General features: G+C 45.3%; 1 protein-coding gene across 1 annotated transcript in view; it reads right to left on the bottom strand.

Moving 5' to 3' along the window:
- Window positions 1-21,555, bottom strand: part of LOC138971993 (Wilms tumor protein 1-interacting protein homolog) — a 55,217-nt gene that overhangs the window by 19,569 nt on the left and 14,093 nt on the right. Inside the window, exons 2-3 of the mRNA XM_070344839.1 lie at window positions 14,782-14,883; window positions 1,230-1,297 (exon numbers count right to left, since the gene is read on the bottom strand). Of these exons, the coding sequence (XP_070200940.1) occupies window positions 1,230-1,297; window positions 14,782-14,883 (170 nt within the window). The remainder of the gene's footprint in view (window positions 1-1,229; window positions 1,298-14,781; window positions 14,884-21,555) is intronic.

The following is a 21,555-nucleotide window of genomic DNA, read 5'->3' as shown; positions in this document are numbered from 1 at the left end:
ATTCATAGTGAAGCAAGCACTATAACAAATGTGATATGAATAAAGGACTATGAGATGGACAAGTTGAATGAATATATAGGACTACTAGAGGAATACCCGCTTCGCCGGGTAGCCGGCTTCGCCGGGATGAAATACTTAGAGCCGTACGCCGGCTTTGCCGGGTCAAAACAATGGACCCGCCAAGCTTAGGTCCCTCCCAGATTCGTGGAATGGGAACAGCACGAAAATGATTCAGTGGCCATAATGCCATTCCTGACCATATCGAGTCCCATCCTTGTCGACGAATGTAACCGTGTTAATCACCTTTGGAGGCGAACTCCACTCAAACAGGATTGAGCAATTTAGAGCTTATCTCTAAGTCCTTTTGAACTGTTATGGCTTCTCAAAGGAAGGCCAGTACATGCAAATACACAAAAGCCGCCAGACCACATCACAAACAGAACTGAACAATCCACAGGTGTTGCCCACATAGAGAGAGAGACACACACACACACACACACACACACAAACACAGAGAAGCCGTATATATAGAGAGATAGATGACAGTATATTTTTCGCGTGGCTATAAATTGATTCGACCTTTGCACTTTTACAGTGAGGATAATTTACGGGTCCAATTTACGTTCTGGACACTGCGGTGACCTTCTAAAAATAGTAACAGAACGTCGGGAATATCCGAAGATGCCCCCTCATACTATAGTGCACCATACGAAGGAAGGGAGGTAAACGCTGAAAACATGGAGAAGATAAGGAAGAGTTACTGGGAATGGTGAAATGAACAGAAAACCCAAAATCGGTTCAGCGCTGCGCGCTGAGAGCACGTGTTGAAATATCTCATCGATGATATTGTGTCCGGGGTGTAGCTGAATACGGTGTCCAAATTTGAAAAAGATCCACCGAGAACTTTGGCTTTGGTGTGTCGGTATGGGGGCCCGGGTAGCTGAGGTGGAACCAAAATCGGTTCAGCGCTGCGCGCTGAGAGCACGTGTTGAAATATCTCGTCGATCAGGTTGTGTCCGGGGTCTCTGTGAATAAGCCCACCAAATTTGAAGCAGATCCATCGAGAACTTTGGCCGTGCATCGCGAAGACACAGACACACAGACACAAGTCGTATATATATATAGATGGCAAAAGTGGCATCAACAAAAATATGAGACCAGAGCATGAACCAAGGAATGAGACAAGAATGGCATGGACTGGGTGTTGATGTGAAGTGCAGAAAGCTCACCAGGTAATCCTCTTCACAGTAGACCTTGCCGTGAACATTGTAGAATGCCTTCCCTCGTAACGTCCGCCCTGCAACACACACATACATACGTAAACCATTATTGATAGAGAATAAACACATGCATCCAAGTTTATCTTCTGTTGTATTTGGGTTTCAACATAAATTAATTACATGTGAGGGAAAAGACAAGAGTGATATTTCTGACATCTTTGGTCCCCTGTGTCCATGTATACCTGTGTGTGTGAGCTATACCGATACATGTGCTGTGCTGGTACAGGCTGGAGGTTGTAGGGACATTCAAAACGGTTCCCAAGGGGAAGTCTAGTTTCTAAAGTTATCAAACAAGAAGGGTGTGAGGTCCCAAGGCAAGTACACAAGCAAACAATTCAATCTGAGACCCACTCCTCCTATCCCTTTCAACAGAACCTGGTCAGTGCTCCTATCCAAATGGTCAATACTCCAATCTCAATGGTCAGTGCTCCAATCCCCAGTGCACACATCCTTTCCCTGCAGGGAATTGCTAAATGTACAGGTTGAAAGTTACCTGCCCCCAAGACCCCTTTCAGCTCCCTCTTTTCTATACACACATCAATAAATGACTACATTTATGTACATGTACATACTGAAAGTTACGCTGCCCCAAGACCCCTTTCAGCTCCCTCTTTTCCTAGAACACATATCACTATATGACTACATGTACAGGCTGAAAGTTACGCTGCCCCAAGACCCCTTTCAGCTCCCTCTTTTCCATGAACACATATCACTAAATGACTACATGTACAGGCTGAAAGTCAGGCTGCCCCAAGACCCCTTTCAGCTCCCTCTTTTCCATGAACACATATCACTAAATGACTACATGTACAGGCTGAAAGTCAGGCTGCTCCAAGACCCCTTCAGTGTCCCTGCCTGCAGTCCCTGGCTGTTGTGAGGGGTGGGGCTTATTAGGGTGCAGCCAACATACAACCACCCCACTCCAGCCTTTGTTGAGTGATTACAGGGTTCCCTGCAATTTTGAACCCCCCCTCCTTCTCATTCTGTCACATGACCCTCTCCCCTCCTCCCCAAAAACCCTCCTTCCTACACTCTGATGTCAAATGTTCTTTTATTAAAGTGCAACCCCCCCCCCCCCCCCCTCACTCTGTCACAAGACCCTCTCCTCTCCTCCCATAGAAACCCTCCTTTCTAATTCTATACTCTGATGTCAGCTGTTCTTTTTCTGTAGTGCCTGCCCCAACTCTGGTCTGGGTGGCCGAGTGGTAAATGCACTTGCCTCCAAAGCGAGAGGTTGGAGTTCGACCCTGGGTCAGGGCATTAGCAATTTTCTCCACCCTTTCCTAACCTAGGTGGTGGGTTCAAGTGCTAGTCTTTCGGATGAGACGAAAAACCGAGGTCCCTTCGTGTACACTACATTGGGGTGTGCACGTTAAAGATCCCACGATTGACAAAAGGGTCTTTCCTGGCAAAATTGTGTAGGCATAGATAAAAATGTCCACCCGTGTGACTTGGAATAATAGGCCGTGAAAGGTGAATGCTCGCCCTAATAGGCTTGAGGTTTGCTGGCCGATGTGAATGCGTGATAAATTATATTGTGTAAAAAATTCCATCTCACACAGCATAAATAAATCCCTGCGCCTTGAATCCGTGGTTGAGATATGTGCGCGATATAAATTGCATAAAATAAAATAAAATAAACTCACCAGCGGCACACCACACACACACTAGAGAACATTATTTTCACAAAAGCTTAGCTTCTTCCACAATTTAACTTTCTTTATTTGCAGACCTCTACCTACACCCCCCCTCCCCCTCTCCCTCTCTCTCCCTCTCTCTCTCACACACACACACACACATTTTGTGCCCCTGTCCCAGCCTTTATCCTGGCACTGCTGTGTGTTAGCTTGGTGGAAAGCAAGTCCGATAAGGGGGTGGCCTCAGCAACAACCTGGTATGTATCCTCACACAGCAGAGGGTAGGGACACACACACACACAGGATAGATAACAGGCTTGAGTAACAATAACAACCATCTCTTCCCAGCAACCAATGTCCCCCTGTTGTCCCCTTCCCCAGTCCTCAGCACATCCTGCACAGTGCCTGTTGACTCCCCAGAACCTACCTTATCCACTGATTCCTTTGGGACCAGGGAGTTTCTACCTTTTTGTTCTGGCCTTTAGACCTTGGTTTTAACAGGGCAGTATTTTTTTTTTTTATTTTTTTTTTATTTTTTTTATTTTATATTTGCCAAGCACATCATTGTGGGGCTTTTAATCAAAAAATATTCAAGCATCCGTCTACAACGTATCCTCATTCATCCTTCAACATTTACACAATACTGAAATATCTCAATGCTAATTCATATCCTAACATCACATTCAAATCAATAGGTCTACCATATCTATACTTACTGATACACATTTTTGAAATGAGCAAAATATGATTAATAATTTTGTTTATGGGGGTTTGCACTTCTGGAGAGTATCCAAACAATACATCTTTTTCTGTTAATATAATATTTTCTCCCGTATTAACAAATATACATATACAGACGAAAGCGAGGCGCCTGATGTCAGGTCGCGTTTTTTGTAGGCTGCTGAGTTTGGAAGTGTTTTGAAGTGTTTAGTGTGCTTCTCACCCTACAACTCCGGCCTGCAGAACCTCTGAGAGGTTCATTGACAGCCCAGGAGCTGCAAAAGGCTGTCTTTTGCTCCACCTGTTGAGGTATTGTTACATTTTTCGTTATTTTTCTCCGATACAACTGACCACTGAGTGACCGCTCGTTCAACATGGCGGCCGCGGTACGGTTAACCACAACTGTCCTTCCTGTTTTTGTCATGAACAAGAACCTACCAACCTTCAGTGACAAACTTTATACTGTAAACGAGATCTGCTCAGCTTGTGAGAAAAAAACTGGACATGACTCGATCCTCGGCGCTCAAAAAATAGGGGCGTTATGGAGAATTTATCCAAAACAAAGCGACGCTCGTGTCAAGCTCCTCATCGAAGGGTTTTCTCTGAGAGGAGTGTCGGTAACAGTTTGTGACAAAAACCCTTTTGTTGTCATGACACGAGATGGCGAAAGAGAGATCAAAACGACGAAAGTTACAGTCGGCAACCTGCCCATCTCTTTGAGCAACCAGGACATCAACGCTATGTTGACAAAGCTCGGGGTGAAGCCTCGCTCAGAGCTATTTATGGAACGGGCGAGAGACGAGAATGGTGGACTTACCCGCTGGTTGACAGGCAGACGATTCATGTACGTTGAAGTTCCAGATCGCCCTCTGACGGAGAGGGTATCCCTTGGTGTCTTCACTGCCTCCATCTTCCATCAGGAGCAGAAGGCTGCCAGGAATCCTCACAACACGTCTTGTGGCCGGTGTTTACAACTAGGTCACGACACGCCCACCTGCCCTAATGACGTCATCTGCCGGGAGTGTGGGAATCCCGGCCACAAGAGGGGAGACCCAGCGTGCGGACCACTTCGTGTCGACGAAACTGCAGCACAGGAACCCGTGATCGGCACCGAAGTTGTGGAAGACACTGCTGCGCAGACCAACCCTGACGGTGATGACAGCCAACCCCCTTCTGAGGGGAATTCCACTTCCCAAGCCATCGCAGTACCCAAGCAAGTCCCATTACACAACTCGACTAAGGCAAACACACGCAAAGGCCGAACACATCAGGCGACTTTACCCTTTGAAAGGTCGAGGTCGTTATCAACGAAGAGAGACAGGGAATCCCTCGACCATGAAAACAGTGCAAACAAACTGAAACGCCTTGACTGTGGCGCTGCCACGAAGGCAGTGTGTGACCAAGACAGGGATGACCCTGAACGTGACACTCATAGAGAAGAGAACACTCCTGCCAGTGTGTGGGGCTGACTCAGCCCCGTGCACCACGACTGACCTGACGGATTCTGACCCTGCGATGCCCCACGGACTTTACGACTGACGGACGACGAATTTACTTGCAATGCTAGCTCTTGTTTGCCATGGCGGCCTTATCTATTTCTTCTGTAAACATTCATGGTTTACGAAACAAAACAAAGCGAAAAACTTTTTTTTATAATTTAAGAAAACAACAAATTGATATCGTCTGTTTACAAGAGACGTATGTTACAGAGGCAGATGTTGATCAATGGGAAAGAGAATGGGGAGGGAAATTATTTTATTCATCTGCAACGAACCACAGCCTGGGCCAAATGATTTTGGTCCGAAAGAATTTTCCGTATGATGTTACGTGTGTTGAGAAATCTAAAAGAGTACAGGAACTTAAGGTTCACTTGGATGATGAAATTCTGTATATTATCAATGTTTACAGTCCGACAACTGTTAATGAAAGAAGAACATTTTATAAGTTTCTCATGAATTATATGAATGGAAAAAACGATGTTAGAAAAATAGTTTGCGGAGATTTTAATTGTGTGCTGGACAATAATTTGGACATTATAAGTGGAGGAAAACATTGTGAAATAGACGTAAACAATTTTAAGAGTTTATTGAATGAACAAGGTTTGAATGATGTATGGCGTTTGTTTCATGCAGAAGATAAAGAGTTTACGTGGTCTCGCAAGACACCTTTTATTGCGAGGAGACTCGATTATATTTTAGCATGTGATGCCGTATTGAACCGTTCTAATAATTGTAAAATACAATCAGTTGCACAAACCGACCACAGAATGGTAGTTATCTATTATAATTTAACACATATAGTAAGAGGTCCTTCGTATTGGAAATTTAATGACAGCCTTTTGCGTGATTCTGAGTTTGTTGACCAAATGAATGTGTTTTTGGAACAATATATAAATGATCATTCCGAGGACAACCCCCACGACAAATGGGATTTCTGTAAAATTCAGATAAGGGAATTCTGCATACGATTTAGTAAAAATAAACATAAGCAAAACATTGATAATAAATCTATGTTGCAAAATCAACTTAACGAAACAGACAAGAAATTGTCAGTTGATACAAAAAATCAGGATCTGTTAACACAAAGAGAAAATTTAAAGCGCAAACTTGAAATATTCAATATTCAAGAAGCAAAGAGTGCACAAGTAAGATCTCGAGAAAGATTTATTGAACAGGGTGAGAAAAACACTCGCTACTTCTTGAATCTCGAAAAGGTAAGAGCAAACGTTAAGATAATGGACAAATTAATGGATGATTCAGGGAATATGATTACATCACAAGAAGAAATAATGAAAGAACAAACAAAATTTTACCACGATGTATTTGGAAAAAATATTGATTTTGACGAAAATAAAGCTGAACGTGAAGTTGATGGATTAAATATTCCACAGTTAACACAAGAACAGAAAGTTGACATGGACCGTGAATTTACTATTGAAGAAATTGGCAGAGCATTACAGTTATTAAGGAACGGATCATCACCAGGTTTGGACGGGCTTACAGCTAGTTTCGTGAAGTTTTTTTGGCCGAGCCTAAAGACGATGGTTTTCAATTCTCTACAAACATCCTTTCAAGTCGGTGAGATGTCGACTACACAAAAAAGAGCAGTTATTTCCTTACTCCACAAAGGAAAAGATTTACCACGGGACAGCCTAATCAATTGGAGACCAATTTCGCTAACAAATACTGACTACAAAATAATTGCAAAGTGTTTAGCAATTCGCCTCGCATCTGTCATTACTGATATTATCTCAGAAGATCAAGTCGGTTTTATTAAAGGGAGAAAATCAAGCGATGTTATTCGATTGATTGATGACGTAACAGATCTTATGAATCAGAAAAACGAACCAGGCATTTTACTTGCCCTTGACTTTTCACGTGCTTTTGACTCAATTTCTAAAGATTATATGTATTGGGCATTTAGAAAATTTGGTTTCGGTGATAACTTTTTGAATTCCGTAAAAATGTTAACGAATAATACCACAAGTTGCATCAATTACATGGGATGGATCTCTGAGGAATTCGATGTATTAACCGGAATTCGTCAGGGATGTAATTTTTCACCGATGGCCTTTGTCCTTGGCCTTGAACTTTTAGCCATTAAGATACGCAGTGACCCGAATATAAAAGGATTAAAATTCCCGTCATTTCATTTAAAAACCAATTTGGAATATATTTTAAAATTGGCAATGTATGCAGACGACGTAACAATGTTCCTTAAAGATAAACACGATCTCCAACAAGTACTGTTAATAGTAAAACAGTTTTCATGTATTTCAAATTTACATCTGAATGAAAATAAAACAGAGGCAATGTGGCTAGGATCCATGAAGAACAGTCTTGAGCAATACTGTAATATAAGATGGAAAAAACAGTTAAAAATTTTGGGTATAATATTTAGAAACGATATCGCTGCTTCTGACATTGAAGAGAATTGGTCAGTACGGTTTGATAGAATTGAAAGAATTGTTGGAATGTGGTCAAAACGAAATTTAAGCATTAGTGGTAAATTGTGTATAATTAAAACTTTTTTGATATCCCAGTTTGTATATGTTTTGCAGGCACTCTCTGCACCGACAAAAGTGCTTGATAGATTAAATACTATCCTTTTTAAATTTTTGTTGGAAACGGAAGTACTCAAATAGTAAAGCTTTTGAAAAGGTGAAACGAACAGTTGTATGTAGTAACATAGAAATAGGCGGTATTAACATGATAAATATGCATGATATGCAGACATCCTTTTTGTTATGTTGGGCAGCCAGGTTACAACAAACCGATTTTGCAAATTGGCAATTGATCCCAAGACATTATTATGAGGTTCTCGGAAGCCAGCTGTGCTGCTTTAAATCAACTGCCAAACCAAAACAGTTTATTGGTCTGACCAGAGTTAAATCAAAATTTTGGCAACAAGTTTTAAAAATATGGATTGAGAACAGATATTTATTTCCTGTTCAAAAAGAAAGTATTCTTGATCAATGTTTGTGGAATAATGCAGATATTATTTTTAGAAAGAATGTGTTGTGTTTTGATAAATGGATTGAAGCCGGTGTGAATTGTGTACGTGATGTATGGATAGACGAAAATATTGTGTCATTTCAACATATTTGTGCCATTGTCGGATATAGCGCCACAAGGCTGTTTGAGTACAACGCTTTGCACACGGCCCTCTGCGCGCGAGCACTGCGGGACAACACAGACGCGGGTGACGAGCATCCTGCGACCTGTTTTCAGGGCATGCTAAATAACCCTTCCCCGAAGAAATTTCGTGCGATATTAACGCAATCCAAAGCCAGTGAACCCTGCGCTGTAAAATTTTGGTCCCACAAATATAACATTTGCATTGACGAAAAGTATTGGGTCCTGGCAAGTGCATGTACAAGCGAAGAAAGATTAAAGTTACTCCAATGGAAAATTTTACATAATATTTATCCCACAAATATTTTATTGCATAAAATGAAGTTAAAAGAAAATAGTTTATGTAGTCTTTGTAATGAAATTGATTATATTGAACACTTCTTTTGGAAATGTAGCAAAATGAAATTGTTTTGGGAAAATGTTAGAAGATGTATATTTGTTAACAGGGCAGTATTACTCATATTGTTCACTCTAACAGAACTGTGCTTGACTTGCACAACTGTCTAAAATTATCCCCCATCATGGAGCTAGAAAAAACACCTGAATGACTAGCTACGCTCGCTCTGCACGGGGAGCAAGCAGTAGGATCCAAACACTTGCTTTCTACAAAGTTATGATTTCTTCCTGCATGATACTGTCAGTTGAACCCAAATGCAGAAAAAAGATTCCAGGTTTGGAGCAGTTTAAAACAGTCCATTGGAGGGAAAGTCACAGGCTTCAACCATTTAAAGTGTGATGAAGAGTTGTGGCCAAGCAAGTGGGGCAGCCAGCAGGCCAGTGACAATGGCCAGCAAAGTGTGATAAAGCAAAGGGTGAATACCAGGCTTATCATGGTTTGATAAAGTCATGGATGGTCCATTCTCTGTTGACCTCCGGCAGCCTGGCTGGGGTGATAACTCCTTGACCTCGAACAGCCAGGCTGAGGTGATCTCTCACTCACTCACTCACACACTCACACACACTCAAACACACACACAATCTTGACCCCACATGGCCAGGCTGAAGTGATAACTCGTTGACCTTACAGAGAGCCAAGCTGAAGAGAGAGTTCTTAGTGAGCCATTGACACATTCCTCGCAATTCTCTCTCAGCATTCATAGCCATGGAGAACATGTGGAGGAGACAGATACCGAAATGAAGGCAAAGCCAACAAGATAATAACAGAGTGCAACATGTCTCCCTAAGAAACCAAAAGGTGGGTGTCAGCAAAAATGTTTCACCCTGTCAGGTTCACGTCACACACCATTAGACAAATGAACGTCACCAGAGAGCTTGAGGTCAGTTGGCACTGCTCACTACACTAAATCACTTCCTAAAACTTCTTGAGGGTCAGGTCACAACCAGTGATAAGTCTGGTGTTCTACTGTTAGAAATCTGAACCTTCCAGTCGATAAATCGTCCATTGGTTTTACTCAGTAGCCCAGGTAAGAACCATGACACTTGACAAGACCCCCTTCCCCCTCTGCTGCTGTCATTAGCCAACAGTGTCAAAAGAAGTATGCATTCCCGTCCCCCCCCCCCCCCCCCCCCCTCTTGTTTTTTTTTCTTTCAAGGCTGCGAAATCCACACCAGCAATTGTGCAGGATGGTGACATTCAAAAGCCTTCAGAGTAAAGAAAAAACATTTCTCTTTCTCATCCTCTCTCTTTCTGTCTCTCTTACACACACACACACACACACGCCTACTTAACTGCTGGTAAGACGTGTGCAATATGAACGAAAGCGAGTGCCTGTGGTGTGAAAGAAGGTGTACGGCAGCACACGCCAAGCAGACATGGGGGGTGGATTGAGGTTCAAAGCGGAGACTGGAAGGGGGGTTGGTTGCATTGTGATGGGGGCTCAAAGCAAAGCAGCAGCATGAAGATCACACAGTGCAGTCAAGCCCTGGCCCAAGTTGCAGTACCATATCCAAAGCGCTGGTAACGGTAATAACGGAAGTGTACTATGAAATACTGGGCTTGTTATGCTCAGGTAGGCCCAAGTACATCATCCCGCTCAACGCCTTGTTCACTCCCCCTGGCTGTACACTGCTGATAGGATGGCCTCGTGCCAACACCTTGCGCGCCTACATCCTGAGTCTGAGAGAGAGAGCGCACGAAAGAGAGAGAGAGAGAGAGAGAGAGAGAGGAGAGAGAGCGAGGGGCGAAGGAGAGGAACCGGTCACATGATTCAGGCCTAGGTAGTCTAAGGGCAAACTTTGACTACTTTTCTGATAAGAATGTATCCATAGAAAAACACTAAATCCTACCCCGCAGACAAACTACTATAGAACGGCCTCGAGAAACTAGGGCAAACAGATCCAGTAATGACTTGCACAGGTTGCCCGTGCTGATCTCTCACAGGCTACAGAGATAAGACTATTCTCTGTGTGACACAGGGCGCCGGTGGGGGGCCGCAAGACAGTACAGCAACATTTCATGGCGGGATAGGTGCTGGGGTACAGCACCGTGGGGTAATCCTACAGCGGCTTTACTCAAGTGACGACCGTTTACTCCACCTGTAGATCACTCACCCGTGAACCCTGTTCTCACCCACACCCTCCCACGGCCGCTCGCACACAACGCCTTGTCTTCATCCCCTCCCCTCTCGCCCCTTTTCGTCAGCCGGGGTCTGCCCTCCCGCCCCTGTGGCCGTTAGAGAGAAGACAGGTGTAATTACCTGAGCCAGCCAGGCCCACACCTGCCCCCACCTCCCCTGTGGCCGAGGGCAGCGCTCGTAGTCTGCTGTTCTGAAGCCATTCTGATCGCTACATCTCACCTTGATACCTCCCCCCCCCACACTTGCCCCTTCCTTTCTGGTGTGTGTGCGAGTGTGAGTGTGTGTGTGAGTGTGTGTGTGTGTGTCCGTCTGTGTGTTTTTTCATTTTCATTTCATTTCATTTTCATTACTTTATTGTCCCATCGCTGGGAAATTCGGGTCGCTTCCTCCCAGTGGAAAGCTAGCAGCAACGGAGTCGCGCTACCCAGGTGTCTGCGTGTTTAGGTGTATTCAGCCACCTGCACTTATGGCAGAATGACCAAGGTCTTTTACGTGCCATTGTGATGACACGGGGGTGGGACATGGCTTCCGTCTCTGGGTCTGCACATAAAGTTGACCCGTGTCCGTCCCGGCCCGAATTCGAACCTGGGACCTTTCGATCACAAGTCCAGTGCTCTACCCACAGAGATATAGATATCTCTGTGGCTCTACCAACTGAGCTACCGGGCCCCATAGTCGAACAAAACTCCTTCGTATGTCACCAACAGGAACTGCGCAGGAAGGTAAAACTGTAGTTTTGTGTTGCACGAGCCAGCAGAACGCCCTGCAGTGAGACACTGACTGTCAAAACCAGACACTGAAACACCGCACGTGTACTCCAATGTGTCGTGCTGCGTGTTTTCGACACCATCATGAGGCAGCGAACACTGTTCCCCCGCCACATGTCGTGTTGGAGCAAAAGGGTGCACAGTCCTTGGTTTCAAGCATCAAAGCTGCGCCCTGCATGCCCCAGGCTAACACAACAAACCGTGCATGTCGCAGTCCCCGCTAAGTACGACAGACAGCAACAAGAGTCTATCCCCATTCCTTCCCCGAAAAGCAACTATGACAACCACTGCCTGGCTACTACAGTGGAACCCCATTTGAAGACCTCAGAACATCTGAGAAAATCAGGTCTTAAAAAGGAGGGAGTCCTAAAAGTGAGGTCAATGTATAGACTTTTTGAACAGAAGTCTGAAAAACAGGGGGTCTCAAAAAGGGGGAGTCTTAAACTGGGGATGTCTTAAAAGGGGGGTTCGACTGTAACCGGGAGGGGGATGAAGAGTTAAGTTCTGGGGGAATGTGACTGGACCTTATTAGTGCTGTGAGTCGACATCAACAAGATACAATACTGACGCCAGGTAGGGGGAGTTGTGAAAGGCGTTATTAAACATAAACAGACACTGACTACCGTGGCTAATAGCGGGGCAGAAGAGAGAGAGAGAGAGAGGGTGTGAAGTGCCGTGCCATTGTTGTGACAGGCGCCACTTGACATAGCCGTCATACCGATCATTAGTCACCGCGGCCACCAGGGGCAAAATGCTTTGCGATGAGTGATGATGATGCTCACTCACTCTCTGCACTCGTCAATTAGTCACTGCATCTCGGCATGCAAACAGTGGCACAGTGGTTACACTTTTAGTAATGATTACTCTCTGATAAATCTATCAGTGAGAAACAGCGAATGATGAGCAACACTTGTCATCAAACCCAACTACATGCACCCAGCGGCTGGCCGCTACACCACAGTTGAGAGACAAGTGACGTGATCTTGCCGCACACTTTTCTGTCTTCGCACACACGCCCCAACTTGGCAACGGTAACGAGCCGACCGTCATCTCTAACCCCTGACCTCACACAAACGTCTTTCCGAGTGACGGCCCGGCCTTTCACCCCACGAGGTCAAGTGAAGGCGACCTTTGCCCCCGGGGCCCGGCGCTCACACACCTCAGTCAGGACAGACAGGGATTTCCGTCACGTGACCTGGATGCAAGTCCCTGGTTCTATGATCACACACACAGATGAATGTGACAACCTAACCTCTCCCGGCATCTACTAACCTCCCACTACCCGCTCCCGGCAGTGACCAAAGCATGGGATAGACTGCAGTAGGGTGACCAGGGCCGGTATGCAGGAGTCGAGGTTAGAGACATCAGCCCGATAGAGGGACAGTTTATCCCGGACTAAAAGTCTCTAACCTGGACACGTGCATACCGGCCCTGACCACTACACTGCTCTCCACCTCACACTTGATCACAGTCATTCAGACCATGGTCTATGTTCAGACGAAAACCTCTCCACCTTGGCAGCATACGGCGACGCAGCTAGAGGTATGCACAACACGGGGTGGCGTTAATCAACCTGTCATGCGGTGCCGTCATTCTGCGCTAAGACCTCAAAGAGTGTTAGGTGATGATTATGAGCGCCACGCATACCTGGCCCACACACCTGCTGGCACTCGCTGCCAGTCACAACCGTGTTTAGGGTACAATTAGCTGCATACCCCGCATTCACACCTCTCTTTATCTCAAACATCAACACCGACACAGGAGGTAGATAAGACGACTCCTGGATGCATGAATTACGATTACAGACTCTGTCATGTTAGAACGGTGTAACAGTAGACGGATAAAACGCAATCTCAAGTGATCATCCATCTCAATTTTCCTGCAGGAGGAGCAGAGTGAAGAGGTGACAGAACACACTAGTCGAAGCAAAACAGCGCAGTCCCAACACACACACACACACACACAACTATTAACAAAACCTGCTCTTTTAGGACTATAACCAGTGCGATTCTAAGGAAAGCGTGGAGCCAAAAGGGGTAACTTGTGCAACGTAAATAACTGCGGCACCATACAGCCTGCATGACGCAATGTGCACACAGACCCACAGAGGGGAGAGCAGAGCTCAGCGACAACAAGCGATGCTATGCCTGGGGTCAAACGGGGAAGTAGGCAGACTGACAGAGGAAGAAGCGTTGAGAATGTGAAGGACGGAAGGAAGCAGGAAAGAAATGGATAGTGTTATGAACCATTCGCTGCACTGCATAACACGGGCTGTAGCAAGCCCGGCAGGCAATTCTTTGTGCCTTCACTCGTCTCAAACGCTATTCTAGCAATGTATTTATATGCCCTCTTTTGTCTCAAACGCTATCCATGCGATGTTATGTGCCCTCATTTGTGTTGCACGCTGTCCCGACGATGTTATGTACCCTCATTTTTGTTACACGCTGTTCCGACGATGTTATGTACCCTCATTTGTCTCACACACTATCCTGGTCATGTAATAATTATGTGCCCTCATTAATTTTGTCTGACAGTCACACGCTATCCTGGCGATGTTATTGTTATGTGCCGTCATTTGTCTCGCACACTATCCCAGTGATTTTAACAATATCCTGGCAATGTTATGTGCCCTCAATTGTCTCCCACACACACACTATCATTGTGATGTTATGTACCCTGATTTGTTTAACACGCTATCATGCCCTGGCAATTGTATGTGCCCATCTGTCTCACAGAGAGAGACAGACAGAGAGAGAGAGAGAGAGAGAGAGAGAGAGAGAGAGAGAGAGAGAGAGAGAGAGAGAGAGAGAGAGAGAGAGAGAGAGAGAGAGAGAGAGAGAGAGAGAGAGAGAGAGAGAGAGGGGTAGAACGACAGAGGGAAAGAGAGAGAAAGAGAGAGAAAGAGACAGACAGAAAGTCAATGTTTGAGTTAAGACGAGATTTTTGTCTGCAGAAATTAACACACACAAAAAAACTGGAGAGTGAGAGAGAGAGAGAGAGAGAGAGAGAGAGAGAGAGAGAGAGAGAGAGAGAGAGAGAGAGAGAGAGAGAGAGAGAGAGAGAGAGAGAGAGAGAGAGAGAGAGAGAGCGAGAGGGAGAGAGAGAGAGAGTGTAAAACATTGAATTGGTGTGTGTGTGTGTGTGTGTGTGTGTGTGTGTGTGTGCGCGCGTGCGTGCGTGCGGGCGTTTGTGTGTGAGTGACTGACCACAGGAGCAGCAGGTGAAGCACTTGGTGTGGTAGAGGTTGCCCATGGCCTGACACGCCTCACTGGCCCCCGTCACCTTCTCCTGACACGTCACGCACTGACCTGAAACACCAAGCATGAGATCGTCAAGTTGTAACAAAATGGATAACAAACATGTTGCACACAGAATAAAAAAAAAAGGTCACACTTATTGATCTGAAACCCATGACATACAGCTATTACAGTGGAACCCCAGGACTACAACAATCCTAGACAATCATGTCTTAAAAATGTGCGAGACTTAAAATGGAGGTAAATCTACAGTGGTTACGGAGAGAACATGTGCGAGACTTAAAATGGAGGTAAATCTACAGTGGTTACGGAGAGAACATGTGCGAGACTTAAAATGGAGGTAAATCTACAGTGGTTACGGAGAGAACATGTGCGAGACTTAAAATGGAGGTAAATCTACAGTGGTTACGGAGAGAACATGTGCGAGACTTAAAATGGAGATAAATCTACAGTGGTTACGGAGAGAACATGTGCGAGACTTAAAATGGAGGTAAATCTACAGTGGTTACGGAGAGAACATGTGAAAAAGTGAGGTCTTAAAAGGGGCGGGAGTCTTAAAAGGGGGGTTCCACTGGTCCACTGTATTATTACAGGCAATAAGATCCAATTAGCATGAAAACATATTACCTGTAATGAAAGTAAACAAACAGTAAAACATATTACAAGTACAACTAAACCATAACACATTCAACATTCAAACACACTATTGTGTACACAAACGCGTTTTAATCTGTGATAGTGGATGATATCCAGCGTTGTTCTCAGGCCTCAGTGTTCGGTCGCTGACATAGACTTTTTCCATCAGATGCATTGGCCATTGCTCTGACCTCCGGTTGATCAACATGTAGGATATATTTTGAACGAACTTCTCTTTTGTAGCCAGGACATTTGGGACATGAATTTTTTTTCCAATCCAGGTCCAGCTGACCTGTTGTTTTCTCAGTCTGGGAACAACACTGGTCATCATCTACCAGCCCACAACCCCATGTGGGAATGCGGCTAGGACGGGGTATGCACCTGTACATGCATCACATCTATCATGTGACCAGCACCTACCATGTGACCGGTTACCGCGCTGATGGAGTGAATCACCTTGGATCAATCGGCCATGCATGTCTGTGTACCACAAAGCACAGCCCTCAACGTTCAGTCACTCGTTCTCTCCTGACTTAAATTAGACTGAACAATACATCAACATTATCTGTTTTTAAAAGTTGCAGGTGTGCTGTGCCAAATGGTTTGACAACAACAATGTTCCACGGGGTCTCTGTAGCACTACACGTGGTACTAGCAGGAGAAGCAAGAAGAATGGGGTGGATTTTCCACCCAGCAAAACTTCGAGTCACAGTGAGGCCAGAGGAATGCGTTAACAACGGGTAGCCACAGTCAACAGCGGACAGAACCCGATCCTGTGTTTTCACAATATATTGTACCATCAACAGGTTGCTCAGCTTCAGTACACACACCCTTCCACCACACAACACTGCATGCTACTGGGAGTGGGGGACAAGGGGGGGGGGGGTGGGGGAGAGAGGGGCGGGGCGACCGAGACGGACCGAGAACGAAATTAAACTTCCTTTATCAGGGATTAAGGTTTAAACCTGAGTCTTTTCTTCCAGTCAGTCCTTTAAAAACCAGTGAGAGGGTGGGGGAGGGGAAAGGTAGGGGGCTAGGGAATGGCAGCGAGGGGTACGGACCTCCACCAGGCCTGCAGGTGTAAGGGGGGGGGGGGGGGGGGCAAGACTGAGGGGCCCATTATGTTTCCATTAGGACTGACCACAGCCCCACTCGCAACAAAACCACAGCCAACATAAAAAGCGCTTATTAAACCGAGGATAAGATGCCGCGGGGAGGTGGGAGGATCCTTGTTTGATAGTTCAGGTGAGAACTGGTTATTCTCCTACCCGAGCGGAAATGACTAACCAAACACAACCTGGCTGCCCTCGGACCTTCAAGTAGCTCTGAAACCAAACCGTGAAAAGATCAACTGTTTCACAAAATTTACGCTCAAAACCCGCTCAAACGTGAAATAACTCGCGGCAGCACACTTGATGTTAATTAGAAAGCGTTCTCATTGGTATTTGGCTGGATGAGTTTATGGGAAGTTTGACGCTTATATAATTCTGATGGTAGAAACAGCCTTACTGGGCTTCCCATCACCAGAAAATATTTCCACTCTGGCAGAGGAATATAAATAATTTGACCCCCCCCCCTCCCCCCATAAGATCCCTAACATGGTGAGGCCACGAAGACAGCTACCCCGAGTCTCCCAAGGAGGACACTCATACGCCCATCCCACACTGACATTCCCTTACCCCCACCCCTCTCTCTCTCTCTCTCTTTCACACACACAGACACACACAAGCATTCGTCAAGCCTTTTTAACTAAGTTTTGCAACGGGGCCACCCCGTACCCTCTAGTTCACCAGCACTGCGCGGAGAGACAATAAGATACTGACACTGACCATAGCACTGGCAGTACTGCAGTACCCAACGGTATTTGAAGTACTCGACACCACCTCCCCACATTCCACGGTCCGACGCTCAGTGTTAGCCACATGGAACTAATAATAATGGTTTTGAGACAATTGCCAGTGTCTCCTTTCACAGCGCCCACCCCTCCCCTTTTTTCAGACGACCCCCTGTGTCTAGAAAGCGGCGGGAAAGCTAACGGGCAGCGAGCAGCGCCTAGCAACGTTGGGGACCACTCCCACTCATCTGGCCCCGTGACTAGGACACTCACACTCATGTCACCGCGCGCCTCACGAAGAATGTCAGTCGCGCTCCAAACCGCAGTCCTGATCAACCATAACATTTAGTTTACACACTTTACCTCGGGGGAGGGGGGGTCTGAGGGGGTGGGGGGGGGGGGGAGATTAAGGAAGACAACAGGCAAACAACAGAAGCAGAGACCGTCCGATCTCTACCACTTCTGCAAATTCGAATCGATGGTAACTGCACAGACATCTTACGTCAACGCTACATGTACAGTGATCTGTCTGAACACGAAGTGTCTTGTGCTTTACTTTTAGAAACGAACATCTCGGCAAAGACACGGAGACATGGGATTCTGGGCGACAGTATAACGGGACATAAAAACAGCGGAATTCCGACAATCCCCACGTGTGTGATCATAAAGTAAAAACGCGAAAATAAAACCATTGAAAGCCTGACCCTACAATAATCCCCAAATATCCGCCCATAAAGTAAAACAAAGTAAAATAAAACAAAGCAACGCAAACCCCAGCAATCCTAGCAGCGACAAAAAGGCCTCGTGTGACATAAAACCCCTGCAGGCCGACAGTACAAATTCCGGTGTGTATCAAAGTGTTGGAGGGTGTGACAGGGTTTTGACGGCATCACAGTGCACATCGCTGGGTGTCTGACGGAGAAATGATGTCTCGCACCCCGGGGGTACGGCAGGAGGCGGGCGGTGCAGTACAGGAAGCCTGGGGAGGAGGAGGGGGTGTACGCGCCATGCAATTGACAGTGTTGAGTCACACGACAGGTGACAACAGCACCCTCAAGTCATCTCATAGCATACCCCCCGTCACCACACGCTCATTACCACAGCTAATGTATTAGTGAATGCACCGCCACCTCTTCGGTTCAGATTTAATTTCTTCACACCGACAGCAGCACAGTTCACTGGGGGGAACATGGCTTGATTCTGTGTCAGTATGCGCACAATGCTGCACATGCATGCCTGAGTGTGTAGGGGCAGGGGGTGGGAGGGGGGGGGGGGCGGGTTACAATGCAGGCAGCCTGCCAACTTGTTCCAGTGTCAAAGTGTGCAACAGCCCTACAGTTGGTGAAGCCTTAGACTTGTGATCAGGGATTCGAACCCCAGCCGGGGCAGACACAGCTCAACTTTATGTGCAGACTCAGAGACGGTATCCATGTCACAGACCCATGTCACCACAGTACGGGTGGCTGATTACACCAAAACACACACACGAACCTGGGTAGCGCGACTCCTGTTGCTGCTAGCTTTTCCCTCAGAGAAAGCAACCCGTATTTACCAGCACTTGGATAATAAGTAAATGAAATGAAAAACCAACTGGAATAATAAAGAAAATGAAATGAAAACCCTATCATCAATGAAATAGTTCCCTTTGCATCCCTGGTTGCCTGCTGTTTATGCTTACCAAGAGGTGCACTGGAACTGTCAAGGGGGGGGGGGGGGGGGGGAGGAAGATCTGTATACATATAATCTACCATTGTTGTTTTGGTCTTATCAGTAGTATCTGTGTAAATAACTCATTTACATAAACTGATAAAGCCGTGTGGCGGAAAATTCCACAAACAGAATTTTTATAAAAAGTGACAACACAACAGCTCCCCACTAAAAAAAAAACATGCACTCATTGAACACAAAATATATGACCTAATCAAGCAATTGAAAAACTGCGAAAAAGAAACACAACTCCTGAATTGGTTGGGCCTGGCGACACTGTAAAGTAACTAAAGTGATTCTGACATGCAGGGAGAATCTACAAAACACTAAAATATGGTATGGAGTGAGAGTGAGTGAGTGAGTGAGAGAGAGAGAATTTTAGTTATACGTGCAACCTGTAGTTTGTTTTATGTTGTTTCCTAATTATGTTGTTTGTTTGATGTTGTGGTATGTATGCACCACATATATTTCTCATTTGAGATAATACAGTGTTTCTATGTCTTAGGCACTGTGAGTGTGAGTGGCTGCTGTGGTGTGGTTCAGGGTAATGTTCTCTACATTGGCTGCAGTCAAGTGGTTCAGTCCAGTGATGGCGCTAATATTTTTTCAAACTGGTACACAAACTTTTATGATGAAAACAGTCCAGAAAAAAAAGGTAGGCTGGCCATTGGAACCAGTAAGAGTCCAACTTAGAGTACTGGTTTTGTTGTTTTACCAGCGAAAAAAACGGTAGTTCTAAAAATCAACCGGTAGGTTATACCGGCAGCCAATTATTTTCCGGTATTTTCTCATTTCAACCAGTAAAATACCGGTAATTACCGGTTAACGCCAATACTGTCAGTCTACAATTCACTACAACACATTACCTAAACATTGGTGCCACACACAGGCCTGACCTCTGAGTGAACAAGTGCAGTGCGGTGAAGCATAAAATGTCATTAAGACAACCCTTGTATTGCAGGTACATGCAGAACAACTATGGGCATGACCAAGAGTAGCCCACTAACTGTGAGTGCCATACCGCACTCAGAATGTGGGGATTACACTACACTACAGGCACCCACTCTGGACAGAAAGGAAGCCCTCAAGCAAGCACTAACATGACACTTTCAATATTATTCTGTGCCCCCAACGACACCTACTGGATCTGAGAGTCACTGTTATAATTTATAAGCATTCAACCTTTCCCTCTTTTCTGTCAGAATTTAACCCGTAGCTTACACCCCAATCCTTTTCAAGGGTTTACACTTCCGAAAACTGCCTGCGCACGCATACACCATGGCACAAACACCATCTCACACACACAAACACACCATCATGTGCTCGTAGGTACACACACACATACACATCCACGCACACACACAACCACCACTTACACACATGCTGATAAACTGGAGCAAACTTGAAAGGTGACAAAACCCAACAAACTGGTGTACATCACTACTGTCAATCTGTCACACTCGCACCTGTCAGAATGTTGAGCAGTGATGAATAAAACCATCATCATCCTTTGCCTCTGGCCCCCAGGCTTGCCACATAATTATGTTTTTCCACACAGAATTTACACGCCACAAGTAATTTTTTCTTATACTTATCAGGACCACGAAAAAAATGCACTTTTCAAGTTGATATTCAGTGGAAAAATACAGTGACACTGACTACCTCGAAGATTGAAACAGCAATTTGAAATTTACCAATGTATAGAAAAGCTGTGAATTAGTCAATTTAGTGGGGACAACACAGGTGCTGCAGTACTGCAGTACATGTACTGCAAAGAGGAAAGTGATCCTGACCCTGCCTTTCTCAAGTCATAAAAAGGCTTGCAACCGCAGCATCAATAAACAAAGAAAAAGAGACTGATCTTTGTGTAAAAATATGCACAGTCCATTTCATGTGAGCACTCTTTAGTGCTAATGCTATTTCAGTATTTGTATTATGCCTTGTGGATTCCGCATCACTTCCCTCAAATCTAGTTAATAATAATAATGCTAGTGTTAGTAAAGCACCCCAAAGGCCTGTGGTAAACAATAAGGCAAAGAAATCAGTGGAGGCTAACTAGTGAAATATTAGGGGGAAAAGCAGGGCAGAGGTGCAGCTACAGAAAGAAACCTGTCTCAGGTCTAAGGTACTTAACAAGTTCTGCCGGTGTCTTCTTGCCCCGCCTCACAAATCAGGTCAGAGACGTCTCACTTCAAAGCAACCCCAGCTGACTAATGATCCAAACATTTCCCTTTACCTCAGCCAGTCAGCATCATGACGTCACTAACTACACTGCACTCACATAATGGCCCACTTATTTTTAGCTGTCTTTTTATATCACTGAAAGCACACCACTTATCTCAGGTAAAAAAAATTCTTGTTCTGTTCAAAGCATCCTCTGTCCAAAGCTTCTTTTTTTTCACACAAAGTTATTGGAACTGGAGTCTCAGTTTCAAGCTGTTTACAGAATGGCTGAAATGTAATTAACATTTCCTGTGATCACATTCTGGGGCTCAAGGCTGTTTGCAAATTGCAGTATGCCACACATTGTTTTGGCATAAATTACC

This window comes from Littorina saxatilis, linkage group LG1 (assembly GCF_037325665.1).
Source record: "Littorina saxatilis isolate snail1 linkage group LG1, US_GU_Lsax_2.0, whole genome shotgun sequence".
Lineage (NCBI taxonomy): Eukaryota > Metazoa > Mollusca > Gastropoda > Littorinimorpha > Littorinidae > Littorina > Littorina saxatilis.
This window is presented reverse-complemented; position numbering and strand designations above follow the sequence as displayed.